General features: G+C 46.0%; 1 protein-coding gene across 1 annotated transcript; it reads left to right on the plus strand.

The window, feature by feature from the left end:
* The first annotated feature begins 4 nt into the window (after positions 1-4).
* LOC149359655 (serine/threonine-protein kinase 40-like) lies at positions 5-17,731 on the plus strand. Its single transcript, XM_089571801.1, has 8 exons — positions 5-365; positions 937-1,022; positions 1,133-1,267; positions 4,228-4,455; positions 7,564-7,732; positions 9,788-9,932; positions 12,964-13,083; positions 13,490-17,731. The coding sequence occupies exons 1-8, from the start codon at positions 254-256 to the stop codon at positions 13,887-13,889; spliced, it is 1,395 nt and encodes a 464-aa protein (XP_089427927.1). The 5' UTR covers positions 5-253; the 3' UTR covers positions 13,890-17,731.
* The last annotated feature ends 5,920 nt before the right edge of the window (positions 17,732-23,651 follow it).

Consider the following 23,651-nt stretch of genomic DNA (forward strand, 5'->3'; position numbering starts at 1 on the left):
TTGTGATTGTTGTGGTGTCTGCTGTTTGGTTCGTTTCGAGATTACTTCGATCTTGGTTGCTTTGTTAGCGCGATCGTTTTCTTCTCGCTGTAGGTTGACTTGTGGACAATGTTTTGGTCAAGCGGGAGATAACGAACGTTAGTCTGACATGCGTTTGCGTATTTTATTTCATGGCTGCGGCTGTGCGTCAATGACGCATGAGACAGTGCAATCAAATGGTTTCCTCGAATAACGGATCCTCAAGCGCGCAAGCATGAAGCGGGCTAGGTACGACGACCCGCAGCCCTCGACGAGCAGCGAGTGCCCGAAAGAAGGCACACCTGTCAAGTTGAATACAGTGAGGAAGGCCGGTCCATACTTACTCGGTAAATGGTCTTGCTCATGCTTGTAGCCGAGGCCGTTTCGCTGCCACGGCTACTTTTTGTAAGAAATTGCTGCAACGCCTTTGTTGAAAAAATAAATGACCTACGCATTAACAAGACATCTCACGTTTTTTGCATTTGTGGACGCACATGTGCTGGGATGTCGATCAGTGCGTGTTAACAAACACCGAGTGGCCGTAATGAATCCGGAGCCCTCCATAGCCTACGCGTTGTGGCATTTAAAAAAATCTTTAACCATTGAAGGTTTTATCACTAGATACGAGTACTGGCCTACATGGTGACTTTGACACGGGTTTTGACTCGAATTACCTCATTTATTTCTTTTGGTGTAAAAGCATTTTACTTTTAAAGAAATCACGATGATGCAAATTTAAAAATGAAAAATGACGTACGTTATGTGTTTTGCCGCTGCTTAGTTGCCATGGGTTCAAACTAGGACTGCTATGTTTTTTGCTCGCATTTAGGTCTGTCGAAACTGTTCGCGGCTTGTTGTCTGTATTTCATGCACTGTGGCTCTGCTGGGTATTCTTCATCATCGTCATAAACTTTTCAGGGCCGAAGCTAGGAACGTCACCAGTCTGCAGCATCACGCAGTGCTTGGCGAAAAAAGAAGGCACAGACGATTTTTACACTATTAAGGTAACTGCAATTCACCTGTTAAATGGGCTGCATGTCGTATGATACACACTTAAGCTGCACTTTGTCATCGACTATAGCATAACCGTCAGTGATCGCTTTGTTTACTTCAGGTGCTCATCATAAAAAACCCAGAGGAGGAAACCCAAGAGGACCGGCAAGGCAAAATGTTGCTGCACACCGAGTATTCGCTGCTGTCCATGCTGCACGATCAGGACGGTGTTGTGCACCACCACGGAATATTCAAGGCAAGCCGATCAGCTGCTTCGTTGCATTACGGGGAATGAAAATACCCCGCAATTACCTGATCTGCAGCAGCTTTGGTGGGCGCATTGAGCAGTGTCCGTTGACGCTCGTTTGACTTCCATGTCTCTCCGCGCACGGTGGACTGACCTATTTGTCTAAAAATTGAAAAGCTACATGCAGAGCACATCTTGTTGGAGCACATTTTGCAAGATTTAGAATATGGGTCTTGATTCTGCCAGTATATGTTTGGTTTGGTTTATGGGGTTCTAACGTCCCAAAATGACTCAGACTATGAGGGATGCCGTAGTGAAGGGCTTCGGAAATATCGGATCACCTAGGGTTCTTTAACGTGCGCTGACATCGCACAGTACATGGGCCTCTAGAATTTCGCCTCCGTCGAAATTCAGCCGCCACGGCCGGGATCGAACACCCAATATATGTGTACATATGTGTTCATTTCTTAACGTGATATTTGTAACATTGACTGGGGGTCTTCCTTTCTGTGTAAAAATCATTAATTCATTCATTATTGTGAAGTCGTGCTATGGTGCAAGAAACATTACAAAGAAACCATCAAGTGACACCAAACCATTCTAACAACACAAAACGCATTAGCACACTAGAAGGGAGGTAAAAATGGGTAGACGATCAAAAGGGGGTACTAGGGAAATTTTGATCAGTTTGGTTTCACATGTCTCTGGGGAAGGCAGTCATATGGGAGAAGCTTGACTCTGGCAGTATATGCCAAAGTCCTTCTCTTTTCAACATAATAATAGCACATCCCGTTCTGATAAATTGTCAGTCCCTTTTATAGGACCCCAAGTGGTCGAAATGAATGTTGAGCCGTTCACAGGGCTCTCCTTCATTGTCAGCAATGTGGCTCACTGTTGTGAGAATAAATGAATGGAGGGCTGAATGGGCTGTCTAAATGCACAGTGTTCAGGAGAATATCTCAAGATAGATTGGGTTTCCTACCTAGGAAATAAGTAGTACTATTAACGTTCACTTGAGTTAACGTTAATAGTTAACGTTAACTATTAATGTTCACATGGTGTTGGAGGAAGTTTTCAGTTTTCTGAGGTTTTCGTTGGCTCTTAACTGTGTGCGATAAATACCTGCACTTTTTTCTCTTTGTCTTCATGTTGCACTGCATCTGTTCCCTCACAATGCAGCGGACGGACGTGTTCATCCTTAGTTGAAGCATTTTCTCTCCCCACTTTTGCCTTTCGTGTAATCAGTCTCCTTTTCCTGTCTTTTTCAGCTGTAAAAAATTTGCAAAGCTTTGATACAGCATAAATCAAGTCTTAGTCGAATGCCTGTGCCCAGGTGAATTCTGCTTATTGTTACATCCCTCTTCAGAACCAACACAGACAAATTATAGAGGTGAAGATTTGTTAGTGCTGCCCAGGTTCTTTTGCATAGTTATGGCCTGCGCTTTTGGGGATGTTGTAATTTCTTCCCATTTTAAAGGATACCTAAGCTGATTCAGGCATCATGTGGGAAGAAGAGCATTATCTTGAGCACATCCCTAGGATTGTTTTGGAAATATATCGCTCTGCTGTGTGCATTATGGCGAGGCCACACATTCAACTGAGAGGACCTGGGTGTGCCCTGGCACAAGAGCACACACAAAGAAATATGGGGAATGAAAAAAAAAACGTAGTGCGCCTTCATGGCAAAGGACAGGCATACTTACCCTGATAGGCCTGAGAAAGCTAAGCATGTAGTAGGGTCTGAGTAAGGGCAAATGGACTGAGCAGGGTTTTATTGCTTGAAATGCTTGCATGCAAAAGAAAAATAAAATTATTGTCTGAGATTATTTTCTTGGCAGTGCCTTCCAAGTGGATGTTGAAGGTATAATTCAAGAGACATCTAAAGGGACAGTGAGGAGAGCTCTGTGAATGATTTTTTTAAAGCAAAATCAAATATAAATGAAAAAGCGCTTGTCCTGTGTGTATCTCCTCTTGTGTGCGTTTTTCGTGTGCGCTTAGATTTCATTTCATTTATAGCTATGCACCATCTAGCCCAAACTGAAGTTTTGTCAAAATCAAATAGTTCGGCATTTCATGGCTTTGTTGCCACTTGGCCGGCAGCGAAAAATGCATTTATTTCTACGAAATTTGGATTCGAAGTTTAAAAAGTTTTTCCCGCGACTCTGATTCAAACTTGGGATTCTCTTATGACGACACAGGACTAAATGACGTGAAACATGACGTACACATGACGTAACGCAGACTCCGTGATTTCTAGCGGCCAGCAGTGCGGCCTAGCAGCAGCCAAAAAGAAAGCTACCGCCGGCCGCACGTTGAAGGCATCTATCGGCTATTGCGGCCGTCGCTACCGTCGCTTCGTTTACGTTTGCACCGGCGTTTTGCCACCGTTACGATGGATCCCGCTCTCGAAGTTGTCAACGAAGTTCTCGCAAATAGACACCTTTAGCATACCGTGTACCTTGTTACGGTTAGCGGAATACCGGGAGCCCGCCTACCGCCGGTGAGCAGGCGCTGATTGGTCCCGATGCTGCAGGCGCACGCGTAGTTGCCGGGTACGTGGCGCCATCTGGCGACGTCAAGGAGATTTGCGCATGCATTGGCTGCGCCTCAGTGATTCGTGGCTTCTCGTGTCCTAGTGTTGCTAGAACCATTGGTTCTAGCAACACTGCTTTGTCCTATGACGTCATCACGCTTGTACTTGCGAGTTTGGCCTGTGGCGGCGATACCTGTATTTTGGTTCTTGCTCTTTTCTATGTTACAAGAGCTTTGTTGTCAGTATGAGTGACGTTTTTGTAATCAGGAGCTGGTATTGTGTCGATACAAGCCAACTTCAATTTCTCCTCAGTGTCCCTTTAAAAGCATTTTTATTGTTCTGTGGCTGTCCAGCAGTGGTACTGCCTCTTTTTCCAAAGGACGCTCTCTCATAGCTGTGCCGCTAAAAGAGCGCTGTGCCTTGTGTGGTGCCCCAGGACCGTGCGTGGGAGATGCGGGAGACCCCGGAGGGGCTGGTGTACACGGGGCGGCAGCAGCAGCGCCTGTGCCTGGTGCTGGACTGCCTGTGCCGGCACGACTTTGGCACGGACACGGCCGACCTGGTCAACCTGCAGCACTACGTCATCCGGGAGAAGCGGCTGCAGGAGCGGGAGGCCCTGTTCATCTTCCAGGACATAGTGCGCATCGTCACCGCCCTGCACGGGGTCAGTCACGCCTCCGTGCCCTTTCGGCTTGCACTTTTTTTTAAGATAAGATAAGAAGATAAGAATTTATTGAGTACAAATCGGTTACATAAATTCAGTATACAGGCGAGGGTCCCAAAGTCGAGCGACTGTCACGGGACCCCCGGTAGATTAATACTAACTTGATTAAAAAAAAACAAGCAGCATCACAGACAGGTACAATTAGCAGTAAGAACAATGGTATTTTAAATAAGTAACATTTATATAATGAGAATGAAATAGATTAGCAGGGCAAAAACAAACAGACAAGCAAAACCAGAATAACAACCCACTATAAATAATATTGAACAAAATACAGCGTTGTGAAAAGACATATAAAGCAACAATTGAGAATACAAGGATACAGTTGTCAAGAAACAAAAAAAAACAAAGTAGAAATTTCTAGCAAATAATTGACAAGAATTTTCTAAAGGGAATAGAAGCAGTTCACTCCACATTTTGCTGCAAAAGAAAACTTTTTAAATACGATTTAAACATAGACAAAGACATAGGCGATTTTAAACTCGGCGGTAAATTATTCCACAGGGAAATGCATGAGAAATGAGAATGACGTGAGAATGAGAATCTCAGAAGATCAAGCCAGCTTTTGGCTAACATGTGAGATTGGTTTGGTTTATTGGGGTTTAACGTCCCAAAGCGACTCAGGCTATGAGGGACACCGTAGTGAAGGGCTCCGGAAATTTCGACCACCTGGGGTTCTTTAACGTGCACTGATATCACACAGTACACGGGCCTCTAGAATTTTGCCTCCATGGAAATTCGGCCGCCACGGCCGGGATCGAACCTGTGTCTTTCGGGCCAGCAGCTGAGCGCCGTAACCACTGAGCCATCGCGGCGGGGTAAGGTGCGAGAGTAGGGTAGCACACATCAGGTGTCCACTGTAAGGTCTCTTGCAGGCCCAGTCATGACACCTTATAAAAGAAAATTTAGAGAAATATTTACTATATAGAGAAAGATAAAAAAAAATTGGAAAAATAAATGCAAGAGAATGAAGTGGCACAATATTGGTTTCAATAATGCAGCACAGTAATTTGTGCTGAACTCTAACTCATTGCCTTCAACACCAATCGTGTATGGTGGCTGTTGGGGAAGTTATTCTATGGATGGGGCGTGTAATGAGGGCTTACCACTGCGGGCTGCACAATGCTAAGGAGTGCCTACCAATACTGTGCAAGCTGACCGCAGTGATGGTGAATGTTAAAAAGATACCATAGTGGATGCAAGTAATGTGTGCGTTTAGCTCATAAATATCCTCAAAGTGCGTGCATGTTTAGCAGCATGCTAGCAAAAGAGGCACTACATGCTGTGGGGTTTAAAATAGGGAGATAAACACGTTCTCCCCGTTTAAGCGCGGCTGACACAGTTCAAAACCGCGCTTACCCCACCCCGCGGTCGCGTACGCTACCGAGCGCACGCCGACCACGGCGGGCCGTGCTCTGCGGGAACAAAGGAACGACACACTGGATGACACAAACAAGGCATTTATTGCTATAACAACAATAACGCCAGCTAGCAACAAAATACACTGAGGAATCGAGGATGTCCGACTCACCAGCACGGCTACGAGCGAACGTTCGCCCACGGTAGGGCAAAGGGATAAACTCCGAGGCCCGACGGGACGGGCTCGGCGGGAGCAAGTTCCGACCAAGAGGCACTCGCGGCGAAGAGCGGAGTGGCGCGCGGAAACGTCCGCTTGCGTTCCCAGTGCCGAGCAGAAGAGAGCGAGCCTTCCCCCGCACGCGAGCAGCAAAACACGCCATCCGTGGCGCTGGTGTCGCTACGACGCGAGCGCCCTCCCCTGTTAGTTAAAGTAACCAAAACTGAGAAGAGCGCGTTTCGGAGGAGCTAACTACAGTAGGGGGTGCAATGCGGGAAAGTGAACGCAGCCTTCGTCCCCACAATGCCTGTTACTATCACTTATGCCTTGCCTTAAAGCTGAGGTGACGTGTAGCCTAAAGTTAAAAGTTTTTGCATGGTAGTTGAGGGCTGAAAAACTGACTAGTTACTACTTCCCTGTACTGAATTCCAAATGCAAAGAAATTTCGCATGGTATATAAGGACTAGTTCCAGTTGGTATAGTTAAAGGGATTGCTGGTTGCAAAATGCCTTGCTTGAAGCACAGCTTGGCACATTGCAAAGAGCTCTCAAGAGTTCATGGTACGTGCTGCTGAAACTAAAAAAAATGGTAGCTATTACCAGTCATTTGAAGAGGCACAGAACTCTGGATTAGCAAGGCTAGCTTAGGGATTAAGATTAGTGGAGAGGGTGCTGAATTTTTAACTTCAAAAGCTGAATGGACGCCTGTAACTGTACTGTGGTGTGGTGCCAGTACGATGAGGTACATATGTTTACGAAATGTGGTTGAATTCTATGTATAAATAACCAAGATAGTTGTAATCATGATATATTAGTTCTATTTGCTATGAATTTTGTGTAAAGGTGTTCAAAATGCCTGTATAAGGTTGGTATAAATGATTGTTCCCTCTAAAACTGAAAATTAACTGGGGACATTTTGAGAAAAAAACAGCGCAGGAACAGGGACACAAGAAAAGAAGACGACGGGACAGGCGCTGTTACTAGCAACTGAAGGTTTATTGCACGGAACACGAAAAAATATACTCTACAAACAACCAGGAGCACGCATGATCGACGCCAACAACACTGATATGAAGTTACAATCAGCCATGATCTTCAAGAAACGCTATCTCACAGTCATGAACGAGGACGGATGGGGTGCTTACGCATGTGTCATGGTTTTTCTGAACATGAAATGCTTCGTTAATTTCCCTAGTTATCTATCTTTGTGAGTGTACAATACCTTTGTGTCGTTAAAAAGTGGAAAACATTGTTGGGCAGCAGGCGCGGAGGTGTTACTACCACATTCTTTGTAGTGCAAGGCTAGGTTCGAGGAAGGGGGCCCTTTCAAAGAGGTGTTATGTTCACGCAGGCGGGCGTCTTCTTTTCTTGTGTCCCTGTTCCTGTGCTGTTTTTTTCTCAAGATGTACCAACTCGCTCAACTCGCCGTTTTAACTGGGGACGACATGTTGCTCCTCTTCCGTATCTGCGCAGCTGAACATAGTGCATCGGGACCTGAAGCTGGGCAACATGGTGTTTGACAAGCGCAAGCGCAGGGTCACCATCACCAACTTCTGCCTGGGGAAGCACTTGATCAACGAGAATGACCTCCTCAAGGACCAGCGCGGAAGTCCCGCCTACATCAGCCCCGACGTGCTCAGTGGTGGGTGGTGCTGTGCGGGGGTGGTGGGCTTGCCGGAACGGGCTCTGTTCCTGGCACTAGAACGGGCACTGGACAAAGATCATCATAGCCAGAAAGAGCATTAGAATCGATTTTCGCTGAGGACAAATATTGGATGGAGTTGTCCTATGTGTTTCTTTAACCCTTTGAAGGTTTTTGCCGTATATGTACGGCGGCGGTTTTCTGTCCCGCAAGGTCTTTGCCGTACGGGTACGGTTTCGATCTTCCGTTTGAAATTTTGCGCCAAAAGAACAATGCGTGCTCACTGGGGGGTGCTGCCACCTCTTAGGACTTACAAGAAGTGTTTGAATATTGTGCTGCCTTCTTACGGAGATAAGCAGAACTTATGTCTAGCTTTAGCGCGGCGGCACAGACTGCGGCAACACCCCTTTTGTAGTTTTGGTTTCGCCGCGTGATTGCAACGGGGTCACGCGAAATTTGAGTTTTCTTTTTGTCAGCACTATCTTGCAGGGGCTGCCGAAGTTGATTTCTATCTTTATTGGCGCTGCTCTTAGCTTGCTTATCACCGTTGCTGGCGAGGTATTCTCGCTCTCTGCGGCAAAGCGCCTACGCGGTTTTGATTCCGCCGCGGGATCGCAACGGAGTCGCGCGAAACGTGTTTTCTCTTTTTGGGCACTCTCTTGCAGAGGCGGCGGAAGTTGATTTCTATCTTTATTGGTGCTGCTCTTAGCTTGTTTATCACCGTCGCTCGTGAAATTCTATTGAACATTTTCCAGTTGTGAGTGATGCTGTCACCAAAGTACTGTTCCTAATTTTTTTTTACTACTTATTCTCGATTATATACATTTTGTAGATTCAAGATCCGCAATAAAGTAATTTGACCACCTGGGAAAGTTTTCTTCAAAATAATTCGACCCTCAAAGGGTTAAAGCTGTCAGCTGATGGGTTTGATTGTGATTAGCAGGTGCTTTGCATGTGCCAGGAAAACTGCTTTTGAGATCATGAGCATCATTTAGTTGCAGTACCACTGCCATTTGTACAATGTGGTGCTTGGGATGCATGGTACGATCAGGCCATTAAACATGAACACCACCTGTGAGTAGGATGAAATTTTTTGCTTTTTCATGTTTGTCTATAGTGAGCAATTAGTGTGGCTCGGGCTGCTATGAAAACAGTTTTGCAAATTCATAGTATTCATGAATGGCTTTAATGTCATTTAAATTTGGCCTGGCATTACCATACTTGTGCTGTGCCATTATGTTGAGTCACAGTGATGATGGTGGGGCTAAAAATTAACATGCAGAAAACCAAAGTAATGTTCAACAGCCTAGCAAAAGAACAGCAGTTCGCAGTTGGTAGCCAGGTGCTGGAAATGGTAAGGGAATATGTCTATTTAGGGCAGGTTGTGACAGCTGATCCAGATCATGAGAGGGAAATAACTAGAAGAATAAGAATGGGGTGGAGCGCATATGGCAGGTTATCTCAGATCATGAATGGCAGTTTACCAATATCCCTCAAGAGAAAAGTATACAACAGCTGTATCTTACCGGTACTTATCTACAGGGGAGAAACTTAGAGGCTAACGAAAATTGTTCGGAATAAGTTAAGAACAACGCAGCGAGCTATGGAAAGAAAAATGATAGGTGTAACGTTAAGAGATTGGAAGCGGGCGGAGTGGGTGAGAGAACAAATGCGGGTTAATGACATCCTAGTTGAAATCAAGAGGAAGAAGTGGGCTTGGGCAGGGCATGTAATGCGAAGGAAAAATAACCGCTGGTCCTTAAGGGTAACGGAGTGGATTCCAAGAGAAGGCAAACATAGCAGGGGGCGGCAGAAAATTAGGTGGGCGGATGGGATTTAGAAATTTGCGGGAATATGGTGGCCGCGGCTGTCGAAGGACAGCGTTAATTGGAGAGACATGGGAGAGGCCTTTGCCCTGCAGTGGGCGTAGTCAGGCTGATGATGATGATGATGATGGTGGTGGATGTGAGCCTGGGTGAGCTTGCTTTGTAGTTGCTGTGCGAACAATGACGACCTTGAAGGTGCACTGACAGTGTGTCCCTATCGGCCTTGCAGGGAAGCCCTACCTGGGCAAGCCGAGTGACATGTGGGCGCTGGGTGTGGTGCTGTTCACCATGCTTTACGGACAGTTCCCCTTCTACGACTCCAACCCGCAGGAACTGTTTAGGAAAATCAAGGCTGCTGAATTCACCCTGCCCAAGTGAGCCGTTGCCTTGCTTCCTGCTGAGTGGCCTAGTCTGTGGTCCCTTGGTCCTCACAGAGCATGCATTGAAGTGCAGGGCTGTGTGCGTGTGTTTGCCTCTGCTTTGTGTTGCAATCCATTTGTGCCCTCTACTATATAAAATAAACCAGTACCAGCCATCTCGGTTATCCATCCTGCTGGGTGTGCCCACACAAGCACTGGGGATGTTGAGGTTAAGGGGGCACCCTAGTCTTCGAAAAAAAAATTTTATTAATGAAGTCACAGTTATGAAATTTCCAGGCCACATGTAGTTTTGTGCGCTGATTCTGGATATGTCATTTAATTTCGTGTAAGACAATTCCTTGAGCACTTGTGCAATTTTTATGCTAGTATTTTGGGAAAAGTTTTGCAGAAAATTTGCTGCAGGAAACTTGCTGAAATACATGCCATTGGGTTCTCTTGACACCAATGAATGCAATAAGGGTAAAATTATCATCCTGGCTATCATAGAACTTGAGTTATAGAGTTTTGAAGTTGTCGCTTCAGAAATGAGAAGAAAAGTGTGTATTCCTGTTTCTGAAGTGGCAGCTTCAGTACCCTGTAACTCATGTTCTATGATAGCCAGGATGATAATTTTACCCTTATTGCATTCCTTGGTGTCAAGAGAGCCCAATGGCATTCATTTCAGCGAGTTTCCTGCAGCAAATTTTCTTATATGCTCTCTCCAAAAGACTTGCATAAAAACTGCATAAGTGCTCAAGGAATTGTTTTACACAAAATTAAATGACATATCTAAAATCAGCACACAAAAATACATGTGCCCTGAAAATTTCATTACTATATCTAGATTAATAAAATTTTTTTTTCAAGACCAGGGTCCCCCCTTAAGTGACAGACGGCTTTTTGTCTCTTGCAGGTGTGTGTGTAACTTGTCTCCGGTTAAATTTTTCATTTGATAGTAGAACCCCGCTATAGTAAACTCGGTTATGGTAAAAACTTTGTTATAGTAAAGTAAAGCTGCGGTCCCATTTCGCCTTCCATAGACGACTGCTAATTTTTTCGGTTATAGTACAGTGAAAGCTCGTTAATTCGAACCTCGATAATTAGAATTTCGGATAATTCGAACTACACTGCTTGGTCCGGCCAAGCTCCATAGAGATCTGTGTATAAAAAAGCCCATTAATTCGAAAGCGAGTCGGTTCCGCTACGGATAATTCGAACTGCGCGCCGCCGCGCCTGTGCGGCTTGGCACACAGCACGTGCCCCCCCCCCCCCCCCCCCCCCCCCCCCCCCCCAAAAAGAAAGCATCTCCGCATAGTTAGAGGCTGCCCAAGTCCTAAACGGGGACAAAAGATGGAACCAGATAAAACCGTGGATGAGTGTTTAAAGCCTACATGGCGCCATCGCCGGCGCGGCGGCACCGGAGGGTAGGGGTTGGCGGCGGCGGCGGCGGCTGCCTATCCTCTTTTCCGCGCAACCTCCGGAACTCGCAACTAAATACTCGTTAATTCGAGCCCTGTTAATTCGGAAATACGGATAAGTACTGTCGGTGCGGTCCCAGCCAACGCCCGTGAAAGGCTATGACTTCGAACGGGCGCTACAAATTATGCGCGAAAAAACTTTTTTTTTTCTTTGCGAATGTCGTCCATCCTTCCACCCATCAGTCGCCAACGGAAGCACGCGGTCCGCCGCGATCTTGACGTCGGCTTTTAGCATCGTTCGCTGCAAAAGGCGTTTGCTGCTGCTATCGCGCGTCCCGATGATTGAGTGGCAGTAGATGGCGTCCGCCCCAATTGCCCATGGCACGATAAGGCAAACAAGGTAAACGTACTGAAAACGAGGCTTGTGTAACCGGACAAGCGTTCGCACTCTGCCAAGTTCGCTTCCCCACTTGCTAGAGCTAACGCCAAAAGTAGACACACCGTGATGTTATCGCTGGGCAGCATCTTGGCGCACCGCCAAGAAATGCGTTGTGGACCGTGACGGCGTGAAACGGAGGGATGCATTTTTTGTTTTTTTTTTCTCAAATTCTTTGGCAAAAGTCGGGGATGGGTGGGTTCATTATGCGAGTGGGTTCGTTGCGCGAGTAAATACGGTACATATACCGTAATGCAAATGGTTCTTGCCGGTTTTTTCGCGGCCATTCGATAATTCGAACTTTTTTCCCGGTCCCGTGAAGTTCGAATTAACGAGCTTTTACTGTAAATATTTTTTTTTTCGAAACGGCTATAATAAAGAGCATCTGGCCGTGGTGATGTACTTCCTGCGGAATGATGACATCGAGGCACATGCGAAGTCCAGGATCGCGAGGCATATAAATGCCAAATACGACAAAACGGCGCTTTTTTTTTTGTGAGGTGGCTTCACCACTAAGCTTGAAAGCTGCGAGGAGAATCCAACTTTTTGAAGACCTTGAGGCCGTGAGCAAGCTAAGAAAAGCGACTGCGGCAGCCGCAGTCTGCTCAAATTCGTTCCGCGGAAGTCAAGGGAGTTGCAAGCCCTCCGATTAGGGAAAGTTGGCATAGCACGATCCGCTTTCATGGGGAGCCACTGTGCATGCACAGGTTGCCGTGAGGATGCCACAGTATACTTCAAGATTTCGGTTACCAAACATTCGGATTGAATTGAATATCAAATACTTAGTACTGTTCGACCGAATATTCAAAATCATTGAATATTTGCACATGCCTAATGCGTAGTGTACACATTGGTTTTGTTCGTGCTAACCGAGCGTTCGTTACAAAGTGTGCTCGACTGTTATTGCTAGACAAGAAGTGCAGAGGTATTGTCATGTAGAGGTAGGTGCCTAATTTGCAGGAATCGAAGGTAGATGCTAAGCATGAAAGGCGGTCATGTCGGATATAATTTCCATGCAAACAACACGTGATGTCACCTCACTGCCTGTCGCAGTCAGAACGAACTGAGCGTAACAGCCTCATTTTATTTATGCGAGACAACAGGGTGCTGGCCTCCCTACACTGTATGCCAGTATCCTTACCTTATTTGATGGTGACGCAACATCCCCCCCCCCCCATATCTGCACTTGCAGGGAATCGCCCCTGTCGGAGAACACGCGGATGGTGATCCACAAGCTGCTGGTGCTCAACCCCAAGCAGAGGATGAGGGCCGACGAGGTGCTCGAGTCTGTGGAAAGCACGCTGGCCATGTGGTGCGTAAGAAGGGGGACAGGGGGCGTGGCACCTAAGGGCCCAGCTCATGTTCCCTGTGATTCCCTTTCCATCATTTCACTGCGAGAGTGGATTTAACCTGATGGTGGTAGTGCTGATGGCCGCAATGTATTGTTTCAGTTATGGAGCAGGCATTAACTTGCGAGTTTTGCACAGTCTTAGTGAAAATGCCTAATTTATCCGAATCCCTTGCGAACGCCTTCTAGAATACAAGGCCTGCACCCAAATACCTGATGTCGCACAAGGCCCGCCTTTTAATTATAACACAGTAATCTATTGATGCACGCCAACTTCTGTTTGTTCCCAGTATCCCCAGAATTGCGTCTTGTCTTGCACGCATGAATTCAATGTGGTTGTCTCTCTTCTTTTGCTGCTGCTGTTTGGCAGGAACACCCTGGCCACGAGTGGGAAACCCCTTCAAGTTGTACCTGACATTGATGACAACAATGCCCGTGACGAAGAAACGTCGACTGGCAAGCGCCCCGAACACCACGCTTCGGGGTCAGCAGCTGCATCCTCCTCTTCCGCTTCCAGTGAACTGATGGAACTGCTGCAGCCCCTGAGAGGCAATGTGGGAGACTTTATCTTTGGCACACGCCTGGGCATTGGCTACGTGCCGGACGCACGCAAGCCGGTCGTCGTCGGTGCCGCACCCAAGCGGAGGCAGCCCGGCGTGCTGTCCATCCAGCGAGTGCACGAAGATGCTCGACCCCTGACCGCCATCGAGAGCATGCACTTCCAGAACATGCTGCGTCACACCTCTTCGTCCAGCTCTTCACTGTCCTGAGGCATGCTGAGTGCTTGTTTTTTTTTTATCTTTGGGTGTAGTCTCGTAGCAATCTACAACGCACAAAAACCTCCTGCACTTCAGATATGAATGACAGCTGCAGGATTTCACCATACCCACTCTGCTTAGCATCTCACTCGTTCATGCTGTTATCATCACAGTCTGATATTGCTAGTGGCTTCACTTGCAAGGCCAGCTGTTGACAACCAGTCTTTGTGAAGGGCTAAGCTCATTGGTGCCACTGTTCATCCTAGGAGTATGCTGTGGCATGAACTTGAACATTGCACATGGATATTGTATGTGACACTGAATGTGACAGTACTGCAGTAAATCCACCTTAAGTTAGTCTTAAAAATGCAGCAAAAGAAAAAATTGGCAGGGGCTTAGCTCAGCTAGGCCAGGATATACATAGCGAAAGCAGTTTCTTCTACTGACATTTCAGTAGCGACAAGCCGTCGTCGTCATTCAGCAGCTTGGCGAGGCGTCTCTTTGCGAGACGTTCCTCTCGTTCTTCGGGTGTCTCGGCCACCCGCTTGGCCTTTCTCGCCTCGTTTTCGCCTCGTTTTCGCGCTGTTGGCCGGCCTTGTACCATGCGACGACTTCTGGATCGGAAGACTCGAATTTCATGCAGCCTGCACTGCTGCCATGACGAGTACGGCTGCTCTCCTTCTTCTATGGTGCGCATCTGAGGAGCGAGCGCATCTTTCTGGCTTATATATTCCAGCTGCTGTGACGCCATGGTTGCTATGGTAACAGCACGTGCGCAGTAGTGGCCTTTGGTAGGCACTGCGAAATGCGCTTCTGCTTGCTTAGTGTAGCTTTCACTACAAAAGAAAACTCTCTTCGGTAAAAGGGGCGTTGTGAAAGGTCTTGTGCCCAGAGTTTCTGTCTCGTAGCGTTGGAGTTTAGTCCGTGGCGTAATATCTTGACCAAACTAATATTTCAAGATGTGCAAGTGCTGTGTAATCAGGATTTACAATATGCTGCTGCTGGCTTTTGTTGGGCCCAGCTGGAATATGGTAGGTGCATTATTTCAGCATGCATGCCCAAACACAACTGCATATAATTTCCTGTAGCTTGGTGCTAGATTTGTTTCCAAATAAACAATGTGTGCCATCAGTTGTTGCCATAGCAGGCAACTGAATGTAGCAGCAGAGTTGCTGTGTGCAAAAGCAGAGCATATTCTTAGCTTGGAGAAGCTGGGGAGTGTATTGGAGCCTGGAGACAAACCGTTGTCATGCCAGGTGTATTCCTCCTATCCACACCATCGCACTTGGAAGGTATATATGCCTGCCACTACCTGACGTTCCAGGCAGAGTACTAGTTATATTGGTGGTTCCATTTGTCAGCCTTTACTGCGTTGTTATAATCAGTGATAAATTAAACCTCTGCTAGTTCGCTCAGCCAACGTCAGCAATATCATGAACTAATACTTGAATGAAACTGAAAAAATCAATTTTGAACCTTGTTTGAGTAGCACCTTGCACATTTTTGTGTGCAATAGGGGAAAGCACAGAGACGTTCTGAGAAAAATTACCTGCAAGGGTTGGTGCTTCCTGTTCTGGCAATATTTGAGTGTGGCAGCCGTATACCTTCCATGCCAGGTGGCGTGGGGAAAGTGAATGCAGTACTTTGAAATGTTTTCAGTGAGTGTACGGACTAGTGTAGCCACTGTATTATACGAGTCAGCCTGAAACTATATGCTATGGCTAAGTGGGGAGGGGTTTAACTTAACTGTTCGTTTCCCTTTTTGGGGTGTTGTACAACTCCTAAATGATCTATGTCTTAACTAGGTAGTTCCTTGACATCATGTAAATGAATCCTAGCATGCCTTATAATTTTTAATGTACTTAATATAATTTGCAAGGTGCTAAGGCAAAGTTCAGGTGTGCCGCTAATGCTTATATTAAACAGACACTGAGGACATAATGAAGTTGGCCTGTATTGATAGGTTACCGTATTCTAACAACAAAGACATTACTTACGCTGTAAATGGGAGCTTTAACCCTTTCACTGCCAGGTTTTTTTACTCACAGCTGCACACACCCTGCCGGGTTTTTTTTCGCATGTTAGTTTCCTGGAAATTTTTTGCTAGTAACGCACTAAAATGCTCTGCAGGGCATGTAGACATGTTTATTCAGGATAATCTTATAGATATTAGTTGTACTGAATCAAATCTTCCAGCACCAATCGTGCCTGTCGAATTTCCACTTCTTACGCGGATTTTTCGGTGGAACGGGGACTTCATCGCTGACATCACTCGGCAAGGCCCTTAGGTGGGCTCCTTCCTCGTTCTCATTATCGTTTGACTTCGAATTCACAAGCAGTTTTGAATTTCTTCGACCGTCAAAGCGCGGATGAGTGTGGCACATTGCCTGACATGGCTCCTGTGCGGAAACCAAAACGAAGCGACTCGGATGTGGAAACATGCGCGCCATCTGTTGTTTAAAATTTACCCTACAAGATCTATGAATTTACGGAGTCTCTCCATAGATGGCGCTACATGTTTGCATAGTTTTCTTTTACACGAGTATTATCGGGAGCGGCAGGGGGTGAGTTAAAAAGCCAAAACGAGTTAACTGGGGAGAGGCAGGGGGTGTGCATATGTGGTATCCCAAGTTATCTCGGGAGTGGCGGTGAAAGGGTTAATAAGCTGAGGAAGGGCAAAAAATAAAAATACGGGCGTCGCCATCGGCGGCCTTTTGCGAGGTGCATCAGCATGTTTTTTTTTTTGCATGGATTCCAGAGGCTAGGTTACAGCTCCATTAACTTCAAAATTGTGATCATGGACTCCTTTTTGGTGTGGACGTCACATGAGTTTGAATTGAATGGCAAAAAAATTTTTAATGCGATTTTCTTAGCAACTAATGTGCGTGATGCTGCTAGGCAAGCCTCACTATGCCCAGCATGACCCATAGAACCGATCTTTAGGACAAATAAAATTTGCTGGCAGTTTCCCTCAGTGTCCCTTTAAGCTTTCCCAGGGCCCTTGTGATATTGAGGTACAGAGAGTTCCTGCTTCAATGGCTTTTGCTGATATGGTTTTATTTTTTGATAAATGATGTGTACTCTATCTTGAAGGTGCAGCTATTTTTGGAACCAATCCGGTGGTTTTTTGTTTTGTTCAGGCACTTTTTGAATGTTGAGTGCCTTTTCATGTCGTGCTTTGTGTACTTCGTAAGCTATTCACCCCATTTCGTGCCCTTAAACCCTCATGTCCAGTGAAAATTGATGCGTCATTTTGTGTTCCTGGCAAAAACATCTGGGTAATCGTATGTCGTGACCTCAGTTATTGCTGTAGTGGTTGTGCATTGTTTTGATGTGTACCGAACCTGCATGGTATCGAGTGTTTGTGTTATAGTATGTGTTGTCACAGTGCTGGCTGTTTGGTGCTTAGAACTCAGTGAATTTTGCTGCGTGATGTGTGTGTTTTGGGGCGTTAAATGCCCATAAACCATAAACTAGCGAACCGAAACCAATAGTAAAGAAAATGGGTTAAAATTAAATAGCCATGCTGCAGTCGACTTCCTGAGCTCATTTTCGTGATTACTATGCCTCTAAAGATCTGTCAAAGCAAAAATGCTGACACACAAAAACTTCATGTGTCTATCCTTTTAAATGATGTACTTCCCTGTGGGGTTGGAACTTAGCAGCCAACAAAAAAATTTATTGGCATTTGTGCCTGTAGTAATGTGGGTTATCAGCACTAGGTGTACTATGATGCGATGTTGGTGCATGTTAAGAACTCCAAATGGTCTAAATTAATCCGGAGCACTGTACTATAGCGTCCCTCATAGCCTGTTGTCTTGCTTTGGTACATTAAATCCCACAATTTTCAATTTTTTCCATCTTGTGCTTTTGCAATTGTTGCATCTGCCCTGAATACTGCCATGCTTGAGCTTGAGCTATGTTTTGGCAGAGTTGCAATGAGTACTTTATGGTGTACGAATTGTGTGGGCACGTACTTGAGCATCTTGTTGTGCAGTGTGTTTGTGGTCAATGTCCCAATATTTTCCTTTGTGCGACCGGCCACTCCTTCGTGGCTATGGCCTCTTGCATATACCGTATTGTGCGTTTTTATCGTGAAGACTTTCAAAAATTTTCCCGCCTCAACCGCTCGATCGTTTGCGGTGAAACTGCACACAGAGCTTGCGCAATACGGTAACTTTTGTATCGTAGCAAGTTTTACAACGGTACTTACTTAGTTGAGCCCTGCATGATGCGAAATCGTAGTTGTCTGCGTAGAGATCGTCGGACCAAAACTCGCAGACGCCGTTTTTTCGCTGAAAGGCGGCAGTGGCGCCATCTGTTTTCAGCAGTGAAAAGCGTCACGACAAGGTGACGTGGCGATTTTGCAAATAATATCATCTGAAAGGTAAAGCCTCGTTAAATCAGTTGTTCTGATATTTTTTTTCGCTCAGTTAGCCGAAAAAACGGCATATTCAAAGGGCACGCGTACAGTGTAGGCACGCGCTTCATGCAACGCTCACCTCAGCTACCTCGGCGCCTTGTCGTGACGCTTTTCACTGCTGAAAACAGATAACGCCACTGCCGCCTTTCAGCGAAAAAACGGCGTCTGCGGGTTTTGGTTCGACGATCTCTATGCAGACAACTACGATTTCGCATCGTGCACGGCTCAACTAAGTAAGTACCGTTGTAAAACTTGCTATGATACAAAAGTTACCATAATACGCAAGCTCTGTGTGCAGTTTCACCGCAAATGAGCGAGCGGTTGAGGCGGGAAAATTTTTGAAAGTCTTTATGATAAAAACGCACAATACGTTATGCGACATAATTGGAGCACGACACTCGCCTCAACTGCATCCATGGCTTTTCTGGAATGCAACTGATGTGCTACGACACTGCTGGTGGCTTTGTTATAACTGCTTTTTGGTGATGAATGTGACAAACATTAATAAGCATTTGTTGCTTCCGTCTTGCTCTGACATTACTTTCATGTTGCTTCCTTCATTGTGACTGATGCACTGATGATGTCATTTATGCTGTAGCCATTTCATTCATGGCTGATGTGGAAAGTCTGCATGTTCATTCAAACGCACAGTATGTTTCACTTGTGGCATATGTGTAGTTGAAAAAGTGATGGCATTGCCGATAGCAGTTGCTCAAATTGCAGCTGCATCACCTGTCAGTGCAATGGTACCTTCACGCTGCTTGAATACCGATACCGCTGCTGTACCTGCCGAGCCACAGAAATGGAAACAAAGGGAAAAAAACCTGGTTTCAGAGCTTCATGAAGCCTTCCATTCCTTTCTCGCCATTCTCATCATTTTTGGCTGCTGAAATACCTTTCCTATCGAATCCTGAAAGATGTTTGTTTAGCCAATCACCGTGTTGCTAGGTTACCAAGCTGTAAAACATGCGCAGAAAACAGCTTGCAATGGACGTACCGTATTTTCCGGTGTATAAGACATGGCTTTTTTTCAAAAATCTTGCTGGTGCGTCCTCTACAAGGGTGCGTCTTATATGCGAATTTTTCGTTTTTTTTTTTTGCGAGTTCAGAAGTTACTCAGGTTCACGTGCAAGCTTTTTTCACCGAAATATATCACTACCAATGATGCGGTTGTAACACGGTTAATACTTCCATACCAGGACCGCGGTGTGGAACTTTTTTAGGTGAACTTTATCATGAAACGGTGGGGATGACGACTTCCAGGTTCATAAACATGCGGCCGTTTCGGAGGCCCCAAGCAAAAGAAATGTGAAATGCCAAAAGGTGGCGACAATCATGCTTCTCACCATTGTCAAGACAAGCCAAGACAAGCTGACGTTTTTTTTATTCACCCTTTGCAACTTTGTTTGCTCCGCGTATACGTAGTACGTACATAGTGCGAAGAGAATGTTTCAGCCGTGTTGCCTCCAGAAATGGGCGAACTTTTTGATAGCGCATCCGAAGATTAAGACTTCGAAGGTTTTAAGTAAAAATGTAATGTTGTTATGGACATAAGGAGAATTCTTTCGTTTTTTTTTTTTTTTTTTGCAAGAACGTGGGCGTGTATGGCGGGAGTGCTGCCTTTTTCGATTAATTCGCGTTGTTTAATAACCTCTCACAGGTACGGTGCATTTTGGCGATGGCCGCACAAGCATCTTTAATTAATCCTTACTAGCCTAACAGGGTAAATTGGGGTGCGTCTTATACATCAGTGCGTCTTATATACCAACTTTTCCAATTACAGCCTGCATATATGGCGGGTGCGTCTTATACACCGGAAAATACGGTACTGACAGGCATTACGTCAGAAATTTTTTTTGTGCAGTGCATAAACTAGTTGTCTGTTTCCTCATCTGGGCATGCTCGTTGTAAAAGCATTTCGTTGAGTGACTAGGAACTCGTGTGGAGCTGAAGATATTAAAAATCATAAAAAAATCAGTGTGTTTCTTGACCTGTAGTACATGTATAAAATGCAGCCGTCACTAACGTCTTGAAAGAAGAATGCCATTATAATCCAGAATAGCACTGCCTGGACTAAAAGTGCAGCTACAAGCTTAAATTTGGGGCATCACACGCAAATAATGACCACCAGATGTCCATATATATATTAGTAAGGCATATTCTTGGGTGGCAAATGTCTAAGAAAGTGTTTTTATCTTTATGCTGGCCTACTGACACCACTGACAAAATCTATCCTCTCGAGTTACTGGTAGAAAGTGATAGTTTGTGTTGTCAGTTTCGGGTGTTGGCATGGGAGTGCTTACGTGCAGGCTACCATCTTGCTTATGTACATTTGTATCTACCTACTATTTAGCTTTTATTGTGATTGTTTATTTTATGATTATGGTGCGTAGGTGCTATTCTTAACCGCATGACTGCCCTTTGTCCTGTGTTTAGGTTTTTGAATTTGTAACCGATTGTACAAATCTTGAGGAGAGCTGCAGAGGAAAAAAAAAAACCTTGCAGTGGCATTAAAGCAATTACCACAAAAGCCACGCTGCTCTGATTGATTGTGCATGAAACAACTGGCATGCAGTTCCGGTTCAAAGGGATCCAAAACCACCCTCATCGGGCTTTCGGCGTGTTTCTTTGGCCCCTGGTGTCTTGACTAGCGCGTGGCCCAGTGTCCACAGGCCAGCTTTCTAGCTTGAATGGAGAGACTCGTGCATCGCTAGAACAGGAACAGCAGCAGGCTGTTTGATTTGCCAAGTGCTGGGTCCAATTCATCCCTTGCCTTAATGTGCACTTCAGGTGTCCAACCTGAGTGAGACAGTTACTGTGATTTTTTCTTTCCTCGTAAGCAATTACAGTAGAATATCAATGACACGATCACAGTTGACATGAATTTATAATATTTCTGGGTGGAGTGCTTTGTGTACAATGAGCAGAGTTTCGAATGTTCAGAACACTCCCCTGCGCCACTAGGGATAAGACTAATGTGCGAACTGCAACCGCACCCTTGAGCACTAAGCTCGGCCCACCCATCACCAACATCGCGATCACCAGTCATGCAGTGTGCACTGAGAGCAGTCAGCGGTGGCTGTGCGACCACAAATAAATCCTGTCAGCCGTAAACAGATCTGCGTGAATGCCCTTTCCATGTTTCTGCAAATGAATTTAGTTAGTTTTAGATTATACGAATTTTGGATGACATGACTGTTTTTCATGGTCCCGCAAGATTTGTATGATCGAGATTCTGCTATACGATTATTATAGAAAACACTTTACCTGCCACTTCAGGCAAGCCTTCCTAGATTTCAGTATGTCAGTCTTGGGAATCGTGGGGCCGCAACAGAGAGCCAGGCAAAGTGGTCCAACCTGGCAGGCTTCTGGAATGGTTCTGCAGGTTCTGTGCGTGCTGTGCTTATGAACGCACATGTGCTGTGCATGTTATTTCGCTCCTCTTTCACAGTTCACAGTTGACGTTATGGCGCCATATGTGAGTGCCTCCGTGGTGCGGCATAGGAGGGCGCTATGCTAGTAACATTACGGTGAGGAAAAGAAGCTTCAGGGGCCAAGAAATGGCTGCTTTGTTGAGGGAAGGTTCACAGTTGCAAAAACCTGGTACTCATACGAAAAGGCCAGCGTGTTAAGACAATGTCCAAAAATCTACTGCTGCCGTACTGTGCACAGGAAACATTAGACTTCTGTCGGGCCTTCCGAGATCCTTTAGTCCTAGTTTCACATTTCGTAAACCGAGAAACCAAATAGTAAAATAAAAATTCGGGTACTCAAACGAATAGGCCGACATGTTAAGACAAGGTACTACTATGTCGAAAAGCTACTGTTGTGCTGTGCATAGGGAAGATTCGGCCTTTGTCAAGCCTTCCGAGAGCCTTTAGTCCTAGCCTCCAGTTGAGTATGCAGGCCGCCAGGCAGTGGGCCATACGCACCTCGCCCTGGGCGCCGCTGACTTGCGAGGAAATCAAAGAGTTCATGCTGGCGGAACTAAAGTTGACACCAAAGGAATACCAACGCAGGTTTTTCTCAGGCAGAAAGGGGAATGAAACGTGGAATCTATTCGTGACCAGGTTGTAAGTTCTCCTCAAGTATTACTTGAGCAGCCAGAAGATAAAATCGTTAGAAGAGCTGCTTACATTGCTCATTTCTGACTGGCTCAAATGGCGTATGAGCGATGATCTGAGGACCTACACAGCACAAAACTGGAGAACAATTTAAACCTGGAGAGCTAGCGAAACTCGCTGAAAAATATGAGGCTAGCATAAGGAGCCCCCACCAAATGGGACAGCGAGGGGCAGATATCCCAAAAGGGGATAAGCCGAGATGGCCAGACCTAACAAATATTGGTCGTAGGCCTGCCCCCAAGTGTTCCTCTTGCGGCCGCCCAGGCCACTACCAGCGGGATTGCCAACAAACTAAGCCGAAAGAGTGGGACACACAAGAGTCAGCTAAAAGGTCACATACCTCAAAACTAACCGAAAGGGCAGCGTGCGACAGCGTACCAACATGTGATGTATAGTGAATGTGCGGTGGGGGAGGTGTGTGAACCCTTCGTGGATAAAGCCATAGAGGAAGTAGTAGCTGTCAGAGCGGATGACGAGGAGCGGAGAAAGGCATGTTTTGCACTTGCCGTAGATGTGAAGGAAATGGTAGAGTGACGGACATGAACTGAAGGGGAAGGACTCGATAAGACCTTTGCCACACAGCAAAAGGTAGGCAGTGGTAGCCACATGTTTTACCGGGGACGGAACGGGTGGGGTTCCACCGATGTTGGTTTCTTCTTGTACTGTGCTGCATGAACTGGTGCTTCAGCTTGTGCGTTTATTGTTGTTTACGACTTGGTAATATTTGTGCTCTTATGCTTCGCCTATGTAGGCAGTGTAACGTTTGTATAATTGTATTGCTTGCAGGGATGCTTTCTTTGACCCATGCTAACGTCTTGTGTATGCCTGATTTGTTTTTTGTGTGTGTGCTGTTTTGCTGTGAGTGCGCCATTTTTATTTGCCGTTTCCTCTCGAGGCTTCAGCTGACGGCAGTGTAGAGAATTTGTTGTGCGTACAGCAAGTGTACCCACAACAATCTTGGTGAGGAGGAGTTGAGTTTGCGGGCAGTGTGGGCCGTACACACCTCACCCCGGGCGCCACTGACTTGGTCCTTGTCGTGGGCACCTGTGTGCATTCATTGGTCCGTTCAGTTTGAGAGAAAATGCTCCGATTAGCTCTAAGCTCATTTCTGATTGGTCACTTAAATGGTCCCCAGAATGCTGGGGAAACTGATTTAAGGAGGCGTTTTGGTGCCAAACGGAGACTTGGGCAGGGACTCTTGGCGGAGAGTCGGAGTCGCTAGAGTGC

This window comes from Amblyomma mixtum, chromosome 2 (assembly GCF_055824585.1).
Source record: "Amblyomma mixtum isolate Tamu chromosome 2, ASM5582458v1, whole genome shotgun sequence".
Classification (NCBI taxonomy): Eukaryota; Metazoa; Arthropoda; class Arachnida; order Ixodida; family Ixodidae; genus Amblyomma; species Amblyomma mixtum.